Source organism: Microcebus murinus, chromosome 5 (genome assembly GCF_040939455.1).
Source record: "Microcebus murinus isolate Inina chromosome 5, M.murinus_Inina_mat1.0, whole genome shotgun sequence".
In the NCBI taxonomy this organism is placed as follows: Eukaryota; Metazoa; Chordata; class Mammalia; order Primates; family Cheirogaleidae; genus Microcebus; species Microcebus murinus.
The window spans coordinates 48,442,317-48,467,448 of NC_134108.1; the positions used below are offsets into that span (position 1 = coordinate 48,442,317).

At 46.0% G+C, this 25,132-nt stretch overlaps 1 protein-coding gene across 3 annotated transcripts; it reads left to right on the forward strand.

Annotated features, from left to right (window-relative positions):
• The first annotated feature begins 413 nt into the window (after positions 1–413).
• On the forward strand, positions 414–24,497 carry DDO (D-aspartate oxidase). 3 transcript variants are annotated; one of them, XM_020287159.2, is made up of 5 exons: positions 414–499; positions 2,304–2,479; positions 5,807–5,915; positions 10,129–10,305; positions 22,584–24,497. In XM_020287159.2, the coding sequence occupies exons 2-5, from the start codon at positions 2,308–2,310 to the stop codon at positions 23,149–23,151; spliced, it is 1,026 nt and encodes a 341-aa protein (XP_020142748.2). In that variant the 5' UTR covers positions 414–499; positions 2,304–2,307; the 3' UTR covers positions 23,152–24,497. The 3 variants fall into 3 exon arrangements, with proteins under 3 accessions (XP_020142748.2, XP_075859175.1, XP_075859176.1); XM_076003060.1 differs by having other exon boundaries at positions 422–499; positions 2,196–2,479; XM_076003061.1 differs by lacking the exon at positions 2,304–2,479 and having other exon boundaries at positions 430–499.
• The last annotated feature ends 635 nt before the right edge of the window (positions 24,498–25,132 follow it).

The window sequence follows — 25,132 nt, forward strand, 5'->3', positions numbered from 1 at the left end:
AACAACACTGCTCTGCCCTTCCCCACTCCTTGCCCCACCCCCACTGACCCAGCAGGGCTAGGCACCCATCGGGAGACTGGAGACTGCAGCTTGCTCTGGGCAGCCACATGAGATAACCAGTGTTGGCTTCTGGCTGGAACTTGCTGGAAGTTGGACAGGCTCTCCTATTGTTTACCACACCTCCAAATCAGCTGGAGAAATCCCAGGCTGGTGACGAGGACCAGAAAGGGAACCCGCTCCCTGGGGCTGGGCAGAGACGGCTTCCCAGAGCTCATGAGATGAGGTCACTTGCTCCTTTCTCCAGGGTAATGAGTGACAGAGACACAGCCACATGGGCCAATGGAGAGTAAGATTAGAAGGAATGTCCTTAATAAACTCCCCAATGGGAAGCAGTTTTGCTTTGCCTCCGTCCCTCAGGGCATGAGACCAACCAGTCACTGGAAAACAAGTTTTGGTGCCAGAGCCTTCGGTGGTTCCAAGACTGCTTTTTCAGAGACAGGTACTTGAATCCTCCTGCTTTGGGCCCAGGGGTCTTTCTACCCATACTCTGGGAGTTTGGGGATATTCTTAGTAAGGTCAGGGGACAGTGACTGAAAGGTCACTGTGCCAGGAAGCACCCGCCTTGCCAGCTCACTCCTCTCCTCCCTGGCAGCTGGGCATTCTAAGCCGCAGACTGCCTTCCCTCTCAATTTATTATAGCTATTTTGAGAGAGCTGCTGTAAGAGGAGGCCGATGTGAAATAGTGAAGCCAGTACACTGGGCATGGCTGGCTGCCTCCTGCCTCCAGGGAACACACAGGGGCTGCGCTCCTCGGCCTGGCCCGTCCCGGCCTCGGCAGGCCTGCTCCCTCGGCTGGGCAGCCCATGGGACAGCAATCAGATTAACAACAACAACAAAAAAATGGCTGTGGAAACGCATAGACTGCTTGAGGAACAGAAATAACACTACACCCCATTGGAGGGCTTTAAAGTCTCACAGTGCAAGAGATATTCAGAAGCAGAAGAGAAAGCAGAGACCACCGACAGCCACACCCACGTTTGCCCACAGCCCCTGCTTACCCCCTCCAGAGCAAAGGCGCATTGCTGTGTGAGGGAGGCCACGGTTCACTGCGTGCCCTGATGCCCTGGCCACTGCTCTTTGGACAGAGGAGGACAGCTGTGCCCGGGGCAGATTTGTGGGCTGGCTTAGGCCAATAGGCTGCTCTGGGGCTGGCGCTCTGTCCAACAGGGGTGGCAATGACCACCTGGGACAACTGCATTTCCTCTCTCCAGAGTTTCAAGCTGAGCCATACAGAGAGAGTTAGAGAGCGTGAGCAGGCATGGACAGACAGACAGGGAAGCCAAGGCAGGCAGGGAAGCCGACAGTGGAGCAGGGCCCAGTGGGAGGGTGTGGGCGGGTGTCGAGCCCTCAGCAGCCCTCGTCCCTATGCAGGGTGCTGGTCTGGGGACGCCCAGCCCGGGCTCCTGCACGTCCACTCAGACTCTCACAGGAGCCCACTCTATGGGACAAGCTCAGTGGGTCTGCCTTAGTTACCACCTAAAGGGGCTAATCAAGAATGCATCAGTCTGTTTTGCAATGAGGGAGGGGAGGCTAGGAGACCACGGGCCACTCCCCAGGTCACAGAACCAGCCCAGGACTCAGTCCAGCAGGAATGCATGTTTCCCTATCTGGAAGCAAGCTCTCCAAGGGCTGGGGGAGGTCAGGTGTGGGGGGTACAAGGTGGGGACAGTGACCAGGGCAGATGGTAAGGAGATGATGAGTTCAGTCACTCAAACTTTCTGTAACGTCCTTATCATTCAAAGCACGTTTGTGAACAGTGAGAGTTGAGTTCTAAATTGCTCATGGGTCATGCCCACTCCTGACTGCCCCCAGGTGGTTTTTGGGAGCAGAAAGTACCCGGCTTACCTCACCAACCTACCCTAGGTTGTGCCCACAGGGAAAATGGGTTAGGAAATGGGGCAGAATGTGTAGAAATCTACCCCCAAATACAGACCTACTAACCAACCGTGTGTTCTAAAGGCAAATCCAGTCCAGTTTGGTGCTAACATCTAAAAGCCCATAGAGACCTTGCTGCCCATACCCCAGTGTTTAATGGGAAGAGAGCTTAGAGGAATGTTTTCTTTATCCCACAAGAAACATCAACAGGGCTGGGGACGGTGGGGGTAGATTAAAAAAAGAAACTGAAACACCAACAGGAGAGGTCTTCTGAGAGGCTGAAACCTAAGCGAGAAACTGTCAGGGCCAGACTTTGGACGGAATAATCCTGGAGACAAGGCGTGCAGCCCACGTGTCCCTCCTCACAGGCCCATGGACACGGCCCGGGTGGCGGTGGTGGGGGCAGGCCTGGTGGGGCTCTCCACCGCGGTGTGCGTGTCCAGACTGGCCCCCCGATGCTCCGTGACTGTCATCTCAGACAAGTTCGCTCCTGACACCACCAGCGATGTGGCAGCCGGGATGCTTATCCCTCACGCTTATCCAGGTGAGCGATCCCAGGTCCTCTGTCAGAGACGACGGATGTGGGATGGAAGGGTGCTGGTGGAGTTCTGCCAGCAGACACGGCTGGCTGTGTGCGTGAGTGCAGCGTGCAGTTGTGACATCCTGTTGGGTCATCTCCGAGGAAAGGTTCAGTGTTGCTGCAGGACAAAACCAACCTCCAAATCTTAGCAGCTGAAAAAGCAAAGGTTTTTCAGCAAAAAAAAAAAAAGCAAAGGTTTTTCATACTCGCTCACGCTGTATGTGGGCTGAATGTCAGCAAGGGTGGGGCTTGTCACCCAGGCACCCAAGCCGTGGAGCAGCTGTCATCCTGATTTATCGCAGCACACGTGCCAGGGGGGCAAGGGAGCTCCGGGGGTCTTGCCTCACGGTTAAATGCTCTGGTGGGGAGGTGATTTTCAACACGTCTGATGACAGCTCATTAGTAGAGCTAGTTACGTAGCCCCACCCCTCAGGAGGAGGCAGCAGGTGCCGTTCTTTGAGGTTCCCAGATGCAGAGCAGAAGCATTTGATGAGCAGCACTGAGGACTAAACAACTGGTGACTCTAAGCCTTTCAGAAGTTACTTGTAATGGTACTAAAATTATCCTAACTTCTAAGCCAGTATAAAAACAATTAGTCAGTATGTATTTAGGCCTGAAGATGCACTGATCTTTGAACCCAGCCATACATTCTTTGCATTCTGCCCTCTACACATTCAGTGAGAGGAGGAAATAGCATCAACCAAGATCACATTGCAGCTAACGAGGTTTATACACCCCGTCCCCACTTCCTCGTTTCCACTCTCTTTTTTTCCCTTTGGTTTTAGTTTTTATTCTTTGTCAAAGTTATATGTGCACATAGTTTAAGCATTCAAGTAATTTACAAGGTTGATTACACAAAGCAACAATCTGGAATATGAGAATCGCCTTGTCCTTTCAATCTGGAAACATCTTTCTGCAGTACAGGAAGCAGCCTCGCAGCGCTCAATTGTTAATTTCCTCCTCCTGACATCTCTCACTCTCTTTCTGAAATTGCTGTCATATGGGGCCTCCTGGACCGGCCCTCCAATTTCTTTAGCTTTTCCCCTCGCCTATTTCTATCTCTGTCTCTATTTTCCTTTCTCAAGATTTACCCAATTTTATCTTTTTCCTTGCTATTGAATTTTTTTTTCTACTATAACATTTTTAATATTGCAGAGCTTTTATTTTGTCCTCTGAATTTTCCTTTGTTATAACATCCTATTTGTGTCATATGGTTACAATGCCCTTTTTTTTTAATCTTCTGAAGATACTAGTAAAAGTTTTTCTCCCTACATAGTTTCTGTCATCTCCAAGTTGTGTTTTTTTGTGTGTGATGTTCTTATTTTTCATGAGAGAGGTTTTCCTTGCCTATGTGGGATTCTTTACCTGCCTGCTGATGTTTATGAGAGGGACCCTGCACAGACGGGAATTTCTGGGTGCTTGCAGCATTGCAGGTTCAGGAACTTGGCTAGGTCAGCTCCTGGGAGCTGCCTCCCAGGAAACACACACAGAAGCCTGGTGTGTTTGCTGGATGCCCCCTCACATTAGGTGCCTTCTTGGAACTGGAGTTCTCATGTCTATTTTCCAGTGTCTCCCTTGCTCGTGTTAGGCCTGAGTGGTCAGAAGACTGCCTGGTAGTCACGGAGTCATCTTCAAAGAGGGAGGCTCATCTGAGAGTTCATCCAGTCCACTGAGGCCTGAGCTGTCTTCAGCCACATGGCTGGGTCTCCTGGGCCGGGGTCTTTCTCTCCCTGGTGCTGCTGGATAAAGACTTTGGTCTTCTCTTTGGACTTCTCTCCTAGACCCTATTCAGACCAACCCCACTACTAAATATCTCCTGTATTCATAAATGTCAATCCCATGTGGGGACCATGCCTGTCCCATAGGGTTGCTGTGGGGATTAAGTGAGTTAATACATAGAAAGCATTTAGAGCAGTTCCTGGCACATGGTAAGTGCTATATCAGCATTTGCTAGTATTTCCGCCTCTCTGGCTACAGTTTTGTTTTACCAGCACTTGAACATGAATTATGTCGCCAGGCTTGCTTCACCCACTGTTGAACGGGAATTGTCTATTCTTTGGGGATGACTTCTGCAGCATGTGAGTCTCAGCCACGGTTTTGTCTTTAAGGCTTGGGGTGGGAAGAGGGATATGTTTCAATACAGCCCCACACGCTGGCACAGGTCGCTGGGATGTAATCCACATGAGGTCTCATTTAGTTTTCTCTGCAGCTTATTGTTTGTTTTTTCCTTATTTCTAAACCAGCAGCCCTGGTCTGCAATGTTGGAATATAGCGTTGAGTTCACATGGGCACATGTTTAAAGACAACAGTACAGATCCGATCTAAAGAAATATTTATTGGCTCTATAACAGGTGAATTGTTTTAAAACTCTACTACCAAAGTGCCCTCCCTGACCTGGGGGCTTTGTGTGGGGAGCAGGATGTTTCCAAGGATCTCTCTCATGATCTTTCTGCAGGAATCAGATGGCCACATAGTTCACCCACAGCTGGATTTGCCTGTGACTTTGGGTTGTGCCTGCTCTCTCTGCCTACATTGGACACTATTATTTGGGGCTTTAAACCCTGCCTCTTATTTCCTCCCTGACAGGCCCGGCACCCTTCCAGAACTGTGTCCAGGTCCAAGTCCCTGTGCTCCGGCAGGGATGCCTGGGGGATGGTGTGGCCCCCACACGCCCCTGCTGGCCTGAGGAATGCTCCTCTGAGCTGGCCCCTGAGTCCGTGGTGTGGAGGGTAATGGCCGCCCTGGCAGGGAGATCCGGCCTGCAGGGGGCTCTCCCCTTGTTCCTTGTAGGGCGAGCTACAAGGAACTCCTCCACATGCAATCTGTTCCCTGCCCTGGCGGACCTGGGCCCCCCAGACCCTTGTCATCCACTGCATTTCAGCCCCCAGGAAAGAAGCCCTGTGTCCTTTGTCCTATCGCCTCAACTGTGCGGCCAGCTGGATCTCTCAGCTGTAAACTAACCTCTGCTCAGCTTGGTTACAGACCCTCCGACGACCTCTGGAACATACCTAGTGCCAAGGACCACCTTCCAGCTGGCTCACATGTTAGGTTTTTCTGTGATTGGCCTGTTTCCCATCCATCAATTAATCATTATATGAGCAGACACGGATGGCGAGTGTCAACATGCAGCACTCCGGCTGCTGACGGATCCTCCACACTGTGGTACTTTATGCAAAATGTTGCTCCCTGCCTCCCTGTTTTTCCCCCGTTTCTAGGAAGGAGCTTATCTGAAGCACTGTCATTATCATCACTTTCCTTTCTGTTCCACTTTGCTTTGCTCCGTGATTGCAGACACACCCATGCCCAAGCAGAAGCAGTGGTTCAGAGAGACTTTTGATCACCTGTTCTCAATCGCCAGTTCTGCAGAAGCTGGGGATGCCGGTGTTCACCTGGTGTCCGGGTAAGTGAGGAAATCTCCAGTCACCTTAGAATTTAGGATGATCCTAACAGACATTGAAGTTCAACATGAACTATTTATCAAGTATCTCCAGCAAGCAGAGTGCTGAATTAGATGCGGGAGGATTTAGAAAGAACATTATAGGCTTTGCTCCAAAGAACTTAAGAAAGACAAGTTACAGTATTAGACTTTTTACACAATAAACAACCACTGCAGTTTCTCATCACAAATACTATTTTGAGTTTCCTCAGGAACTATGCAGTGATTTGCAAATTTGGCTAAAAAAAACTACAAAGGAGGTCAACATTGAGCTTGTGTTATGTGGGGACCTTGTGGCTAATGGAGAGCAAACAGGTGTGACGTTGGAATGAGAGCAGAGACCTAAGGTACAGGGACGTCTTACTTATTTGGTGTCCTTGGAGAATGAGATAATCTAAAGAAGCAAATTTTGCAGTCACTAAAGTTGCCTTTTGAAGTGCCATTTGGAAAAAAAGATTTCTGAAATGGTTAACACATTTCTATTTGATTTTTAATATCTGACTTCAGGAGACATGCATAATTAAATGGAAGTTTGAGAATAAATTCTATTTAACGTTTCTAACACAGACTAGCACTTAAAAAATGACAATATCTTTTAATATCTTCTTAAAGAGATCATTAAATATTCTACCACTTTTTTCTTTCTTTCTTTCTTTTTTTTTTTTTTTTTTTTGAGACATAGTCTTGCTTTGTTGCCCAGGCTAGAATGAGTGCCGTGGCATCAGCCTAGCTCACAGCAACCTCAAACTCCTGGGCTCAAGCAATCCTTCTGCCTCAGCCTCCCGAGTAGCTGGGACTACGGGCATGTGCCACCATGCCCAGCTAATGTTTTCTATATATATTAGTTGGCCAATTAATTTCTTTCTAATTATAGTAGAGACAGGGTCTCGCTCTTGCTCAGGCTGGTTTCGAACTCCTGACCTCAAGCAATCCGCCCGCCTTGGCCTCCCAGAGTGCTAGGATTACAGGCGTGAGCCACCATGCCCGGCCTACCACTTTTAACTTAATTTAATTTAATTTATATCATCACCTGACATAACACTGTCTGTGCTGTCTGTGTAATCGAGTGTGATAACACAGCCTCTCTACAGCCTTCTGAAGAGCAGAGGATGTTTGCCTTTTGCTAAGCTCCCCAGACCACTACATCTGTTGTACCATTATTCCTGCTTTGGACATTTTGCCCCAACTCCTCTTTTGGTGTCAGGCTGCCCACTGGCATTTTCAGTGGGTGTACACACCTCCCTCAGATGGATTTCAACCCTTTTTTCCCTCTTTTTGTCTTTCTTCATTATCACAAACACCAAGACGACGCTAACATCAATAATTTCCCAAAAGCCCCTCTGCCAAGTAGCAGCTTTTGCTCCTCTATCAATCTATGGATCGATTCTTCTCTGTAACTATCTCCAGAGCCAGCTGATGAACCACAGAGAAAAACTGTTTACATTGATTTATGGTCACTCTTTGTTTTTGTCCAAAACCAACATGATCCAGTCTAATTCACAAACTTCAGCCCTAAGTAATTTTTGGAAACAGCCATGTCCAAAATTCAAATGTTCTTTCAAGAAGAAGATTTTGCAAATGCCCTGTGCATCTCTAGCATAAGCGTATAGCCTTATTCATTCATTTATGCATTCATTCAAAATGATTCATTCAGCACTCTCTGGTGTCGGGCACTCTCTTACGTATCAGGGCCGCAGCAGTGAGCAACTTAGTCACGCGCTTGACACACAGCAGATGCGTGCTTGATAAATGTGTGTTCAGTGAATTTTTAAGGAAAACAGACACAGTCCTGCCCTCATGAAGTTTATGGTCTGTAGGGAATGCACTAAATCTAATCAGTTACCAAACTCACTGGGGCATGAGTTGACAAAGAGAAAGAGGACAGGGTGCCATGGAAGCAGATGTCTAGAGAATAAACTTGATCTGGGAAGTTATGAGAAGCCACCCAGAACAAAGAGTTTCATCTGAGACCATGAGGAAGAGTGTAAGCTAGTCTGGCAATGTCGTGGAGGTGAAAGGGGACAGAGACAGGTGGGAGACAGAAGAGACAGCAGTCCAGGTAGAGAGACCAGCACACACATAGACCTGAGTCTAGGGCAACTGCGGTGTGTTGGAGGGACTGAAGAATGTCCAGGGTAACGGGGAGCCTCTGAGAGGGTTTTCAAGGTGAAGTAACTGATCATATTTGCATTTCAAAAATATTTTGCCTATAGTGTGGAGGATAGCTTTGTGGGAAGAGAGAGATGATGGGATCAATCAGGTGTTGATAGTTGGGATAGAGAGTGGATGGATTTGAGAAATGCCTAAGAGGAGACTGGATGGGACTTGACAGTTGATGGCATGTGGAGGATAATGGGGGAGGGAGAATCAAGGATGACTCGTGAGTTTCTGTGTTAGCACCTGGGTGGATGGCTACCATTTTCTGAGTTGGGTAAGGCTGGAGAAAGAGCAAGTGTGAGTGTGAGCATGTGTGTGTGTGTGTGTGTGTGTGTGTGTGTGTGTGTGTAAACGCATGAGAATCTAGGAAGAGTTATCCAGTGGGGAGTAGGCAACATGGTCTGGATCTGGTTTTGGAGCTCAGAAGAGAGAAGAGGGCTGGAGACATAGCCTTCTGAGTGTTTGGCCTGTAGCTGGTGGTGAATTTATGAAAGAGGGCAATGTAGCCCAGGGCGAGTGTGCAGAATGCAGCAGGAAGTGGGCCAGCATACAGCCCTGCAGCAAGCAACGTTTATATTAATACCTTCCTGGGGACTGCTCTGAATGAATTACTTAGAGATATAAATTCTGGTATGTTAATCATTAGCAACTATTGTTAATGCTATTTTAGAGCAATGATTTACAACATTTATTCATTTACTGATGAAGACAACCCAATATTTATAAATCCAAACATATGCATAGCAGCTATAAGTAGTACTGTTATTATAGGCTTCTTGTTAACCACCAATATTGTTCTGGGCTCATCCACCCCAATCATGCCAGTGACTTAATGATAACAGGGCTCCTCTTGGCAACCCTTGCCTTCTCACTAGTCCTATAGCTAAACTTGATGACTTAAAACTTAACTCATAAATTGTACCTCTGCTTCCTTCACACCTGCCATTGCTTGTTGCAATTTAGATATCTCATTCAGAATTGAGGCTAACCTTTAAACTTTTAATGTTTTGCTTACAATTTATGTAAACCATTGTGCAAAGCAGGAAAGACTTTCCTCAAAAATACACTGGCATAAGAAAATAAAGAAAAATTGGGCGAGAGCTTTTTAGAAAAGGAGAATTAAATTCAACCTTTAAAAAATGTGTTATTTTGGCCGGGCGCGGTGGCTCACGCCTGTAATCCTAGCTCTCTGGGAGGCCGAGGCGGGCGGATTGCTCGAGGTCAGGAGTTCGAAACCAGCCTGAGCAAGAGCGAGACCCCGTCTCTACTATAAATAGAAAGAAATTAATTGGCCAACTAATATATATATATATAAAATTAGCCGGGCATGGTGGCGCATGCCTGTAGTCCCAGCTACTTGGGAGGCTGAGGCAGAAGGATTGCTTGAGCCAGGAGATTGAGGTTGCTGTGAGCTAGGCTGACGCCACGGCACTCACTCTAGCCTAGGCAACAAAGCGAGACTCTGTCTCAAAAAAAAAAAAAAAAAAAAAATGTGTTATTTTGGCTAGGTGTAGTAGCTCACACCTGTAATCCCAGCATTTCGGGAGGCTGAGATGGGAGAATTGCTTGAGGCCAGGAATTCAAGACCAGCCTGAGCAAGAGTGAGACCCTGTCTCCACAAAAATAATAGCCAGGCATGGTGGTGGGCACCTGTAGTCCCAGCTATTTGGGAGGCTGAGGCAGGAGGGTCAGATTACTTGAGCCCAGTAGTTTGAGGCTTCAGGGAGCTATGGTTGCACCCTGCACTCCAGCCTACACGACAGATAGAGAAACCCCATCTCAAAAAGCAAAAAGGTATGTTATTTAAAAAATATCTTATTGGCCTAAACATGAACATTTGAAATTTAGCTACTGAGTTATCTAAACCCAAGAGAATGGAAGAATAGATCTTTTTCTCTTTGTATTTATAGGAAGTGAATTTTTATTAATAGAGTGCTTTAGAGAATATGTCACATGGAGTTTACTAGAAATATGTTATTTCACAAAATTTTAGGGAAATTTTCCACTTAATATTTTTGAGTTGGCAGATATTTCAGAGCCTTCCTACCGAAGAGGAGCCATTCTGGGCTGATGTGGTTCTGGGATTTCGGAAGATGACTGAGTCGGAGCTGAAGAAATTCCCTCAACACGTGTGTGGTCAGGCTTTCACCACCCTGAAATGCGAAAGCCCTGCCTACCTCCCGTGGTTGGAGAAAAGGTGGGTTGAAATGGCTTTTCACTGTTCCTTTATCTGTCACAGCAGCAAATAACTTCATAGCTATTCATACAATTTTGTGCTGAAAACCATGTCCTCCCTCAGAGCTCTTCTGCATGGTGTCTTGTTGCTTACAAATGGTTCAGGCTTTATAAAACAGCCTGGAGACACTGTCTGTGTCACAAGGTCTAAGTCACACCATGCTCGTGGACATGCCTGTCTTGTATTTTCAGTGTGCCCAGTTTGTTCCCACCTTCCCCAGCCCCAGGGGAAACCCACTTACTGAAACAGTACCTTAGTTTTCTTCATCTGTACAATGGAGAAGTTCGGAGAATAGGATTCCAGCTATAAAACAATGTAATTTACTCTAGTTCTTTGGATGAGAGAATCCTATGCTTATTATAAACTATTTTTGAGCTTTTTTTCTCATTTGTGGTAAAGAAAATAGCTTTGTTATTCTCTTTTGTCATAAATAAGAACCCTAAAACTGAGGGCCTATCCAAATCATGTGATTTCTTCCTGACCAAGTTCAGCTCATAATATCTTAAACTTGCATTTTGGCTTGGTTTTCAGGACGGTTTCCAGTTAGTTAGGAAACACATCAAGAGTATCCTTATTTGAGATACATCAATAAATCTATCTTTAGTTTGGTCTGGACACTGCAGGCATGTTGAGTGTCGTGAAACATTGGCCCTTTCAATTCTAAAATCTGTATATTGGATAGATGAATAGGAACAATGTGAATTATTGCATAAATGTTGGAAAAGTGACTTGAAGCAAAGCAGCAGCAACAATGATCTGGTCCCAGATGTAGGTTATGGGATACCTGATTCATATAATTCATTGATTATACAATTCTTTGTTGAACACCTATATATACCTGGCACTGTGCTAGAAGCTGGTCAAAAAAGGATAACATATGATTACTTTTTAAAAAGAAATTCCTGGCTGATGGGGAGTGATTGTGTGTGTGTGTGTGTGTGTGTGTGTGTTTATGTACATGAATTAACAATACAGTGACACACATGGTAAAGGTTAAGTCCAGATTCATGCCAGTTGGACTGGGAGCACAGAGGAAGGAGCCCAACTCTGCTGGGCACATGTCAGTGACATCATGATGTATCTTTGTAGCTTTTAAAGCACTTTTCTCACTGGTACCTCTTAGCAATTTATATAGGGCATTTTGCTTTTTTAAGTTCCAGTTTCATAAAACCCGTGCTTTTGTGCCTTTTTCATGGGCCTATAAATCACTGTGTGCTAAATTTGGACTTGTATGCCTCAGCTGTTAAGTGTACGTTTTGAGCCATCACTCGATGGAGTTGCATACCAGCCAGCATGCAAGTTTCAGCAGCATCACCGTCTTTTCTGAGTGGCAATGCTGTGTAGCGTTACACTCTTCCCCTAATATTATACAAATGACTGGAAGTAGAAAACTAAAAGTGTTAATGCTAGTGATAAGAAGTTGAGGTGTCATATACCTTATGTTTATAAAATTCAGAAAAGTGGAAATTATTAGGCATGCCAAATAGTGTCTGAGCTTTACTTTCAATACGATGCATATATTTTTTATTATGACCTCCCCAAAAAAACCCCAAATGGAAGAAATGTACAAAATGTTGTGTAAAAAAGGTGAGATGTCATTAGAAAGTTTTTAAATTTTTGCTATTTTTAATTGTCTTGTGCTGAAGTTTCATTATTACCCCCAAGGCTATCATGTTTGGCTTCTCATCTTGGACTTTTTTTTCAGGGATCAGAAAGGTCTATAGGGAACCAGGCTGGAGCCCTGTGGTCTCTGGCAGACGAGGAAAAGATGGGTGAGAGAGAACCCGAGAGCATTGTTCTCACTCAGAGAGACTGTCAAGGGCTGGCCAAGGGCTTTTCTGTGTAGGAATGGCTGGGGCTGTGCCAGAGGGCTGGTGAAGGATGCAGACTTAAGCCAAGTGAGGAGCTCCAGTAAACCTTTTATCCAGAGTCCTAACAGTTTGCTTTATTGCTTTCTCTTTATCTTTCCTCTTTATACATATTTTTTCAGAACCACTGAAAGTAAGTTGCAGACACGATGACTCATTATTTAAACACTTGTTCTAAGAACAAGGCTATTCTTTTATGTAAGCACAGTACTATGACAAAAATCAAGATCTTTATATCGATACAACACTATAATCTATGGACCTGATTCATATTCTGCCAACTGTTCCAATAATGTCCTTTGTAACTGCATTTATACATTTTTTTCTGGTCCATGATCCAATCCATAATCACATGGTCATGCATTGCCTTCAGTTGTCGTGTCTCTTTAGTCTATTGTCTCTCTTTATCTTTTATTACCTTTATAACTTTGAGTAGTATAAACAGTTTTGTAGAGTGGCCCTCAATTGGGGTTTGACGTTTCCACAGGATTGGATTGAGGTTTTGCATTTGGGTTGGGGAAGCCATAGAAGTAACGTTGAATCCTGATTGGATCATATCTGCGAGCACGTGACATCAGTTTGTTCCTTTGCTGGCAATGTTAACTTTTATCACCTGGTCTGCTAGGTGTCTCCACTGTGAAGTTACTACTTTTTCTCTTTGTAATTACTAAATGTTTTGTTATGATATACCTGTGACTACACAAACATCCTGTTCCTGTAGACACTAGTTCCCATGAAAGTAGTATTTTTGCCTACTAGTTTTAGCCTTCTTTGATGATTCTCACCTGAATCAATTATTACTGTGATGTTTGCCAAGTTATCATTCTATAACTCCTTCTATGTTTTGTTTGCTTTCTACTGTAAGAAAAAGCATTTCCTTTTCCTATATTTTTATTCAATTATTTATTTATATGAGTATGAACTCATGGATTCCTATTTTATTCAATGATTTATAATCACTCTTACTATTTATTTTGATATTCAAATTGTCCAAGGTTTGGTCAGTGGGAGCCCCTTTAAACTGCTCCTGTGTTGGTTTTTTTTTTTTTTTTTTTTTTTTGACACATTCACATCACTTTTTAAGCGCTTCCTTACTTTGGGACACAACGAGATTCTGTACACCCCCAGTTTTGAGAAGAAAAAAAATGTTTCTTTTCATGAATATGTTCCTTCAACTTTTCCTTAACACAAACCTGAGGCAATACCACAATTTAATTTTATGGATTCATCACAGAAATAAATTGCCTTTACTCTTTTTTCTTCTCTTTCTCTCTGTCCCCTGAAGTTTTCCCTCTCTTGTGATAGGAATCCTGATTTTGGGTGTAGCCAAAGAACATACCCAGTACCAGACCCACTTCTACCACAACCACTGAGAAGACCAAGTTTACGTTTAGAATTCCTGGATTCCCAAGAGTGCTGCATCTTAACATGGCAGCAAGGGGGCTTAAGTGCACACCAGGAAACACCCCAGGCCGTGCACCCACACTCCATCCCATCCCCTCCATCCCATGCCCTCCCCCTGAAAATAGCCCCTTGGCCACCATTTGGGTGCACACAGTGGTGTGGGTGGCCCTTGGAGGAAGACAGCGCAGGCCCTGGACAAGTCTAGGGGATCTGGGGGTCCTGGTCTCCAGAACACGAACTAGGAGTGAAGGGAAAGGACTGTGGCTGAGCACATCTCTGTGCCGCAGGGGAGGGGCCTGGCTGGAGACCGGCCAGAGCAGGGTCTTCCAGGCGCCCAGCCAAGGAAGGAAGGGCTCAGATGAACCAGGGGAAGTTGTGAGTCCTAGTAATGGTCTTGAGCTTCTGGGTAACCACAGGGAAAGGATGTGAGGCGTTTCTCCCAATCTCTCACTGAAGCATTGGATGTAAAGTCTAGAAACGAGACCTAACTCGTGATCCCTCTTGGGAGAGGGGGCTCATTGCTTTCCTTTTGCTTTAGGAGACAAATAGTCGATAAGGTCATTGGGAGACAAGGGATGTTTTGATGAGGCAGGGAGGGAACCTGAAGGCCCAGGGCACCTGAAGAGATGTCACTGTGGGAGGAACAAAGGCAGGGAAGCCGCGTCACCCCCAGCGTGAGGTCACCTCCTCTGAGCAGTCTTCCTAAGTCTCCAGTTTGCCTGGCTCTGCTCTGAGCCATCTCTTCTGCAGTGGGGGTCCGAGAGTCCCCAGTCTGGCCAGGGAGTGACGCCAGTCCCCAGCACTGTCCTGCACCTGCGTGGCCACCCTCCATGCTGCCACTCTTGCCACGAGTGAAGGTTTTAGCTCCAGGGCAGCTCTCAGCCATTCCCACACAAAACAAAAGTCATCTGAACAATTTCTTCTTCCTGCATCCAAAGTATCACCTTCTGGAAAGCGGGCCCCAGGTTTCCACGATAACCATATTTTCAGGCCTGATCTCTCACTGCGGGATGAAGGCCCGGGAGCAATGCTGCTTCCCGCTCAGGAGGTGTGAGGCCCCTCTCAGCGTTTCACTCCGCTCAAAATAGCCTGGAGAGGATGCAGCCACCTGCTGACCACGCGGCCTGAGGACCCGGCAGATGGCTGTCGTGCTTCCTGTCTGTAGCTCGGCAGCAAAAGGATGGAGGGGCTGCTCTTGGCCCCCATAGAGTCCTGGGGAGGCCTTCTGCTGGCTTTGATGCGCATCAGCAGCTGGGACGGGAGTGGCTCACACAGACAGCCGCAGTCTGCTGCAGGAAGGACGTGGAGGAGGAGACCCTTGTCCCAGCAGGGCCCCCAGACCCGACCCTATCAACAGCTCTGCTCTTCAGCCCCCCGTGCCCTGATACCTGCTTCCTCCTGCCCTGCAATGCCCCCACGCCTGGGCAGCATGCAGCCACCTCCCGTCTGTGGGGTCCAGCTGGCACCCAGCCCCCAGAACCTGGCATCCCCTGGCCTCCTGGGGGTGGCCTTGCAGGGCAGGGTGAGGAGTGCGGTGGGCGAGTGAGACCTGGGTGGTGAGCCTGCAATCCCTGCCTGCTCCCCACACTCCCCGCGTACTCTGTGGCCTCCCACGCCCCTCCCACACAATGTTAAGTGTTTGACCTTCAGCCTTCTGCCTCGAAAATGAGCACTTCGCTCAGTAAGCCACACGACAGTGCCTTGGGCCCAAGCACTGTCCTTCTGAAATAATACAAACTTCTAGGAAAAAAAAAATTTTTTTTTTTTACTACAAATTAGGTGTGTAGTATTTTTCAAAGAAGAGATCACCTCCTTCTCAAAAAAGGAAATAACAACGCCCAACAATATCCAGCATGAACAAACAAATGAAAAACCCTCAGAGGTTTATTCTGCTGGTTTTTTACTAGCTCCTTCCAGGAAGGAATCATAGAGGCAGTAAGTCTTCCTCCCGGCAGCCTAGCTAGATAAATCATCCCGGAGCGACCAGGACCGCCCACCCGGAAAGCCGTGGGCCCATTCTGTAACCAGGAGCCTTGACTTCTTCCCAGGAGGCCACGCCTTGTCCCGAGGCGGCCCACGCTGACCACAGTATTTCCCCTTCCACCATGCTTTCCTTATCATGCGCTGATATGGCCTCTCTGTTACTTCTTCCTCTGTGACAGCCCTCTGTCTCCCGTCTTGGTCTTCCACCTGTCTGTGTTCTCCCGCTCGGCCTGACTCGCGGAGGTCCCATCCTGTGTACAGCTGACCCTTGCTCCTGTGCCCGACACGGGACCTGCTAGAGCACAGCCTTCCTTTCTCAGCGCCCCCTCCTCCCCTTCTAACCATCTGCCCTCCCCCCCCCCAGCCCCTAACTAGAGGAGCAGTCAGCAAAAGGCCCAGGCTCCCCATCTAATAGGAGCACCCCACTTCCTCCCTGGCTAGGCAAGGATGCAGTGAGAGGGCACTGGCCAGGAAGGTGCAAAAATGATGGTGTTTGTTTTTCTGATGATGGCAACAAGGGTGGTAGGGAATAGGTGGAGGCCTATAGGTGTGGGGTGCAGCAGCACTGGGGGCTTCCATTAGGGCTTTGGAGGTTGCTCCAAGGCAGCTGCAGGGGTGAACTTGCTCTTCACTAGATGTAGTAAGTGTGGAGGGCTGCCCACTCCAGGACCACCCTGCCTGCAGAGACCCTGGGCTTCATCTACACCCACCTCCTCCACAGGGCCAGAGGCTGCTCCACGCCCGATATGGACAAGGCAGGAAGGGACTTCCTGAGAAGTGTGCAACAGAACGCAGTTTATTTTACTGGAGTACCATTGCAAGGGCATGAGCGAGGAAGGTGGTCATCAAATGAGATAATGTTGTCAGGTCAAAATCAGACTGTATCGATTTAGTTGCTTCGCAAACCTAAAAAATATTTTTAAATTCTAACCATTATAAGCTATGTTAGGTATAGCTACATTGAATGTCACCCTGAAGAAACAGTGGATTTTTTTCCCCATGAATCTGTATGCATAGTACTATTTGCCAACTGAGATTTTTAAATTAGTTTTTTTTCCTTGGTTTCAAACAAGTAGATCACTGTTAATAAGGCATCGTTCTTCAGGTTTGAAACAAGGACTAATTTCAAAAACTGACTACATCTAATAATGCATGCATAATATATTCTACTACTATGTCTAATAAATTCTTTATGTAAAATATCTCCCAAAGACAGCCCTGCCCCCTGGTCCCTGAGCACCAGCCCAGGCCCAGCCACCCTTTCGTCTCTCTGCAGCTCTGGCCACAGCTGCCTCCTCCTGCTTCTCACCTCTCCTCTCCAAGCTGTCCTCACGTAGTAACTCAAAAACTCAATGCTGTTTTCCTCATTCCAACTTACTTTAAAAGACAGATGCTACCTTGGGAGCCACCAGGCCTTCCTGGATCACAGTAGAGCCGGGCTCCATGCAGAGGTGGGGAGAAGTATCCCCTTCCCAGCTCTGAACCTCCACGCCAGCCCTGCTGCCCTGTTTCAAACTTGGGCCCAAAGCAGTCTGGCCTGCTGAGAAGCAGCTCGGCCTTCACACAGTCATTTACCTTCTCACCCCAAAGTAGTCTTAGATCCAAGAAGAGAGATTCAAAAATTGTAAATTTTAAGTGAAAATAAAATTTTTTTTCCCCTAGTTTCTACTCATTAAGTTCCAAAAACAATTAGGGTCTGAGTTTTAGCAAGTGAATCGCAGGGCCACATGGGCTCCAGGAAATATGTTGGCTCTGCTGGTTTAGTTGCCTTGTCCCACCCCTCAGTGTGTCCCTGCAGAGCTGTACCCTCCCTCCTGCCCTGTCTTCCCATTCCTGTTCCTTCCTTGGTCCCACTGCCCCCAGGGCTGCTGTCAAAGCAGCCGCTCACACCTATTGGCACCCATGCTGCATCCCATGCACTGGAGCCCACCAGGGCGGCCATTCCCCTGTGCCCCTGCTGCCACGGCGTCTCCACAGCAGAGCCCCCACCTCTCTGTTTAGTGCTGCCTAGGGTTCTTCTCTCAGCAAGGCTTCAGCTGAGGAAGAGGATGGGAAGTGGGGTGCGGCAATTGCCTCTAATCCCAGAAGCAGAGAGGGGATGAGGGGACTCGTCTTTGCTGGTGGGAGATGGAGTAGGGGGAACAGGGGAGTATGTGTAAATAAGTACTTAGTGGACCCCCGTCCTTCTCAGGGGCACAGCCAGCTCAATTGCCCTCCTTGCTGAAATTCCCACTGAGTTGAAAGAAGGGCCCCGAAGATGACAGTCCCCCATGTTTATGGGTCAGGCTGACATAGTCCAGCAGAGGGCTGACTTTGGCTTAGGGAAAATGGGCATTCATGTTTTAGGGTGAGGACCAGAGGACATTAGGCTGGGCTATTTGAAGTGAGCCCAGCTTCTTGAGAGCCCCTGACCCCTATTTTCTTATGGGAGATTGGGACAATGGTATTCTCTCTCTCCAGGATGAAGTCTTGCTCAGTTACAGGAAGCACCAAAAGGAAAGTCGTTAAGCTTCTGATACCCAATCATGTCCCCCCAGACTTCCAGAATAACTATCTCATATGGTCGTCAAAACAGCATTGTAGGCACCTGGTCACCTAACTTAACATCCAGCTTCTGGGTACAGTTTCCTCCTATGCACTGCTGTCATCTTGATGCATTGCCCATGGCATGTAGAATAGTGACTGGGCATCACCATTTGCATTGCAGCAGCATAAAGCTGCCCAGTCTCTGGGCATACTCAGTAAGTTTCCTCTTGGGGAACAAGGCCTGGGAGAGACGCAGCACAGTAGGCCTGACAGGGCCTTCCAATGGCCCAGCCACTCTAATAATTTAAGAAGTCTCCAGGAACAGGTTGGACTTTCATCAGTAGCTTATATCTCAGGGGACTGTTGAAATGGAAAAGAAGTACATTTGCATTTACTGAATTCCTGTATAATTGTCCTAACAATTCTGTGAGTTAGGCATTCTCATCCCTGGTTTATAGTTGAAGCAGTAAATTCAGTGAGTCTAAGAAATTTGCTTAAATCCCAAGGCTGGTAATTATCTTATTTCCCTGAATTAGGAAAATAATTCTGGGTTTTAATTAGGATGGCTGGAACATAGAACCTACATTCAAATATTAGAACATAGACTCACAATCAACATGGAATCCACAATCTATTAAAAAAAAAAAAGCAAAACCAAGATAATGTTCAAATAATGATTAATTTAAAAAATGTTTTTAATTGAAATGTCATTCTTAATTAAATGTAAGTGGTGTACAGGTATGGAGAGTAGGAATACTGATAGATGAAGCACTAGGTCTTATATTTTACAGTAGCATAACAACCCCCTAAAAACCTTTTAATTTTTCTTATAAAAAATCTTTATTGAGCAACTGTAATGTGCTCTGCACTATCTCAGACTTTTTCCAGATGTTACCTCATTTCATTTTCATAATAAGCCTATGAAATCAGTACTATTATCCCTGTATTATGGATTGAAGGATTAAAAGCTTACAGAAGTTTAATAACTTGATCAGGATAATGTGAATGGTAAAGAGTAGAGCTCTCCTCACCCCTTTTTAAATGTCTTTTCTTTGTGTTCAGTTGCTTAGAGATTATAAACACTGCAAGGTGTTGGTCAGTAACACCACAAAATTCCAAGGTACTCTTATTTCTAAGCAAGTGTTGGGGGGAATAAAACTTTACAGAGTTACTTTACCTTTTAAAACATTCATCAATTTTAGTATGTTTAAAACACATAATTTAAGCTTCCAAATTGTTTATTCTACAGAGAGAGCTAAAAACTTGTGACCATAAAATTTGCTACATTAAGCACTTTTATCTATGAGCTTTTTACTTAGAAAACAAACAAAACTGCTCCAGCCTCAATCTCCCTCTTTTAGCCACTTTTACTTACACCAGAAAGTAATCCATTGGCTTTATTGGTTTTCTGCAGCCCTAAAGTATGAATGTTTGCCAGATTTGTTTCTTTGGTTTCCTTCTCTCAGGTGAAAAACATCCTGTCTTCCATGGATTTTCGGAATAACAAGAAAGAACGCATAAAGTAGAGATGCCAGAGCTTAGGATTGAAGCCCTGTTGCTTGGAGCATTGATGCTGGACATACAGCTTGTATTTAGTAGGAAGCACACTGCGGGTTCACGTCATCTTACAGCAAGACGCGGCCTTTGAGCTCTTCTCACCTAGCACAGTGCTTGGCACGGCACAGGCCCCAGCAAATATTTGTTTAATAATAAATGAATCTGAGGTGATGGAGCCCAGTGCAGCAGTGTTCCTTTCAGTCAGATGCAGAGAAGTTGGGGAGCCGCTGAGATGGCTCAAGGCTGTTGTTTTACGTAATAGGAAACTGAGCTATTGGAGTCAAGCTCATTGCAGTTGAGCAGCAATGTTGGTCTCTTCCACTCTCATCAACTTGAAGTATTTTCTAAAAATGGGACCCAGTGTCAGAAGGCCTGCTGTCAGTTTCCTGCTGATCTTGATACAAGTTTCAATTGAACTTTCCAACCAGGAAGTGAGGTCCCTCCTTATTACATTAAAATCAGTTGTTGGCCGGGCATGGTGGCTCACACCTGTAATCCTAGCACTGTGGGAGGCTGAGGCAGGAGGATCACTTGAGGTCAGGAGTTTGAGACCAGCCCGAGTGAAAGTGAGACCTCCCTCCCTCCCCCCGTCTCTACTAAAAAATAGAAAAATTAGCCCTGCATGGTGGCACATGCCTGTAGCCCCAGCTAGGCTGACACCACAGCACTCTAGCCCAGGCAACAGAGAGAGACTCTGTTTCAGAAAAAAAAAAAAAAAATCAGTTGTCAAACCATGCCATCATTTACCACCTTCTCAGCCACCTCTCATTTGTGCTCTGGAAGTTTCTGCCTTTTCTTATGTTTTCCTTCACATTAAACTTTTATGTATCTGGCCTTGAAGGTAGATAGTGCTCAGAAATGCTGGCATGACCACTTCTGCTCTCTCAGGGACAGGTGGGGTGCAAGCACTCTACCTCCATTTCCCATGTCAGCCCTTCCCAGTTTCTCCCTGAAACAGGCTGGGATTGCAGCAGTCAGGGAGAGAGGATGCCAGTGTGGTGCCACCCTGTATTCTTCAGGGTTCTCCAGAGAAACAGAACAAGTAGGATGTGTGTGTGTGTGTGTGTGTGTGTGTGTGTGTGTGTGTGTGTGTGTGTGTATAAACAAGGAATTGGCTCACGCAGTTGTGGAGGCTGATAAGACCCAAGATCTGCAGGATGAGTTGACAGGAAAGTTGGAGACGCAGGAGAGCCAATGGTATAGCTCCAGTCCAAAGGCCAGCAGGCTTGACACTGGGAAGAGCCAATGCTTTAGTTCCAGTCCAGCAGCAGGAATTCGCTCTCACTTGGAGGGCAGGCGGCATTTGTTCTATTCGGGCATTTAACTGACTGGACCAGGCACACCCACATTATGGAGGGCAATTTACTTTACTCAGTGTACTGATTTAAATGTTGATCCTCATTCAAAAACACCCTCACAAGAACACCCAGAATAATGTTTGACCAAATATTTGGGCACCCCATTGGCCCAGTCAAATTGACACATAAAATTAACCGTCACAGGCCAAAAGTAGGATTTCACGTTGTCTTCGGTATTGGCTGACATTTCCTTTAAGCCCACCTGCTAATGGGCCCCGATGGGTCACGAGGGCAGTAAGAAGAGTAAGATGTAGTCTCTTCCCTTGGGGAATTTATGATTCATTGATATCAGTCCCTTAACATGGATTGTGCTTAACGGCTTTCAAAGTAGTGGCCATTATCTCACTGTGACCTCACGGCCCTCCCTCCCACCCAGGCAGGCAAGGGCGTGGGGTCCTCCCGACGCAGGTGAGGAAACTGCGGATCAGAGCCCCCAGGGGAGCTGGCCTAGAGCTCAAAGCTAATGTGAGACAGAACTGGGACCTAATCCCTAACCTTCCTGACCCTGCATCGTTTATTAAGAGAACTTCACTCTGCCAGGCGTTCGCACCTCTGTCTGCCGGTGCCTTCGTCAGCCCTTGAGGAAGGGCCCGGCCTCACACCTTCGTGGTCCCTCTGAGCAGCGCCTGGCAGCGAGCGTCCAACCCGCATCTGTCGAACACAGCTGCCCATAGCCTCCATCTCACATCCAACCTTCTCAGGCTCATACCTAATCATATTAAATTCATATTAATCCTACGAATAAGAACGCACGACCTGGGGGTTATTGTTTAATGGGTACAGGGTTTCCATTTTGTAAGATTAGAAAAGTTCTGGCGATGGATGGTGGTGATGGCTGTACCACAATGTGAATGTGCTTAATGCCATTGAACTCTACACTTAAAAATGGTCAAAATGGTAAAATTTTATGTTATATGTATTTTACCACAGTTTTTTTTTCTTAAAGGATTATGGGACCTGGATAAGCCATCTCTTTTCATTATTGATATACTTGGTCCAAAAAATAATTACCAGTTACAACTGTCATTGAGTCTATGGGCTCAAATATGTTGTGTTCTCATGCTAACATCCCCGTAGACATAGGGAGGGGGGCATGGGACCCCGTACGACCACTGAGTCAGGGAGACCAGACTAATGCAAGGGAACATGCGGGAGCTAACAATATGAGACAAAATGTCCAAGGCAGTGTTAAATAAATGATATAGACAAGAAATGCTGGCTTAAAATATCAGATCAACTTGGTTATTTATTGAGCATCCAGAATGATATAGGAATTCTACAAAACATAAAAAGGGCAAGACATACAAGTATAGTTTCCTTTGTTTTAACATTTCAAAATAGGTTTTCATTTCGGTTCAACTGAAGGAACCCCCAGACCCCAAAGCTAGGGGGCCGCTGATGGCTGGAGTCTGGCCCTGGAAGTTTTCGAGGTTTGTTCAGCAGGTCGTTGCCTCATTTTTGTTCCCGTGTTCCTGTTCTTCAGTTCCTGGAAGTAGCTGAGCGGAAGGCGACTGCGGCTCATCTCATGGTCTTTCTTCCCCAGGGTGAAAGGGAGCGGAGGGCAGATACTCACCCGACGAGTAGAAGACCTGTGGGAGCTTCATCCGTCCTTCGACATCGTGGTCAACTGTACAGGCCTTGGAAGCAGACAGCTTGCAGGAGACTCAGAGATTTTCCCTGTGAGGGGCCAAGTGCTCAAAGTTCAGGCTCCCTGGGTGAAGCATTTTATCCGAGATGGGAGTGGGCTGACGTATATTTATCCTGGCATATCCCATGTAACCCTGGGTGGAACTAGGCAAAAAGGAGACTGGAATCTGTCCCCAGATGCAGAAATTAGCAGAGATATTTTTTCCCGATGTTGTGCTCTAGAACCCTCTCTCCGCGGAGCCTGGGACATAAGGGAGAAGGTGGGCTTGAGACCCTCCAGGCCAGGCGTGCGGCTGCAGAAAGAGCTCCTAGCCCGAGACGGCCAGAGGCTACCTGTGGTCCACCACTATGGCCATGGGGCTGGGGGCTTCTCGGTGCACTGGGGCACTGCCCTGGAGGCTGCCAGGCTGGTGAGCGAGTGTGTCCATGCCCTCAGGACCCCTGGTCCCAAGTCAAAGCTGTAGATGTCATGAAATGACAGCAAATGGCTCTGGAGACTATTGATCAAAGCACACTTTAAAGCATCAGAACAGGTTCAAATACTTTTTTCATTGCATGAAAGTTTAGGCATTTCTTTGTTTTCAAAATCAGAAATAATGCAACAGATAGACTTAAGAAGCCTAGTACTGATGACACAGGGCATAAAGCTCTTATTTTGTTGTTAAAAATACTTGTTATAGAGTAAGATTTCTTTTAGATCTGATGTCCAAGGACCTATGCTAATTTATATGAATGCTGGAAGCTAGAGGGATTTTGACATTTTGGAGCTGGTAAATCCACAGAAAGAGATAATGTATGGAAAAATCACTGTCAGTGGCAGAGCTACCTGTGAACCTCTTAGATTATTATAGTGAGCATTATAATCCCTCTAAATACATAGTGATCACAAAATGCAGACTTGTTACATTTAATTGAAGACAAAGTATGAGGACTGTTAGCACTAGTGGCAACCTTTTCCTCCCCTCAGCTGGTAATGATGGTAGAAGACTGAGAAGAAGTTGCTTAGGGATGTGGCATCAATTCAGTAGCTGCCCAGAGTTGATCACCTAAGTGTGGTACATTCCATTACCACAAATGACTGCGAGCTGGCTTGCTGTGTAGTCAACTTTGCCTACGCATTTTTGAAGATTAAAAATCATGTGCAGCCAAAGAGCTAATTTGCTAATTAACATGGAACAATCATTCTGCATGACATCGAAGCAAAGGGCGTTCTGTAGGTTGTTAAAACGTATTGGGGAAAAGAGGAGTGTGTCTCACGACAAAATTAGTTTGGGGACTGCTGAGTTAAATAAATTTTGCCTGGCTTTTTGTCTCAGGCATGCCCAGAGCCTTTAACCTGCTCATGTGTTTTGTGAATCTTCAGGAGGGTGTTTGGCTTGGGTGAATGGAAAGTGAGATGCTATTCATTGAGCTAAGGAGGCTTGAGGAGAAATGAATTTAATTTTAACTTTTGAAAGAGATGACCTATGTTTAGTGATAATAGGTTCTATTTTGGACATCCTGGCTGAGATGTGGGGTTGGCAATGAAAACGGGAAAGAGAAAGTTCCCAGCACAGCTCTGGCTTTACTGTCTTGATCATTGAGCGTTGGCATATGATTTTGCTTAAAGAGAAGATTCTGCCGGTAGAGGCTGAGAGAAGCATATATTGGATGATCTTTATCACTCCCTGCAGTATTAAAATTCTTAAGTTTAATCAAGTGTGGGAGCTTTTCTATAGATTTCCACCAGGGGGTGGTGTTGTATCAAATTCAGATAAATTGGTATGTTTGAATATTTAGAAATGACTAGAAATAAAAAATGGATACCAGGTGTGCAGAGCGTGTGTGATTCTTTTGAGGCTTTGGAGTTTATATGTCCAAAATGCAATGATTCTGAATTCTTTTTAAAGAATTTGTGAAATGTATAAGTTTAGATAGGCTGAAAACACACATACGCATCTCACATAATCCATGAGAAATAATGTTATGATAAAATGTCATTTCAAGGGGTGGAAACAAAATTTTTAATAGTTAAAAATAAAAAGGAAGGATACTGCTCAGAATAGGTAGCATTTCAGTGGTTTCGCAGTGGTTTTTGGTGTATTCCTTTGTGCTATATGCTGCTGCATTTTTATTTTGTGTGCACAGGCTCACACTCTAAGACCTTTGCCTATTTGCTACCCTAGTTTAGCTTCACGATGCATTTTGTATTTCTAAAACTCAGCACTATGAGACTGCAAGACTGGAGGGGCTTCTTGAAAAAGTCGTCATGGCTGCATGCCCTGATTTCATTTTCGCTAATTGCTAAATATTTGCTCCCAGTATTTCTCAAAGATTATTTATTTTGGTCAGTATCTGCCAATCTGGGCTGCACCTTAGAATCACCTTGGTAAGTTCTGAAACAATATTGATGTCCAGCCCTGCTTTATGAAATTAGACTCTTTGTGGGTGGGTTACAACTATGGC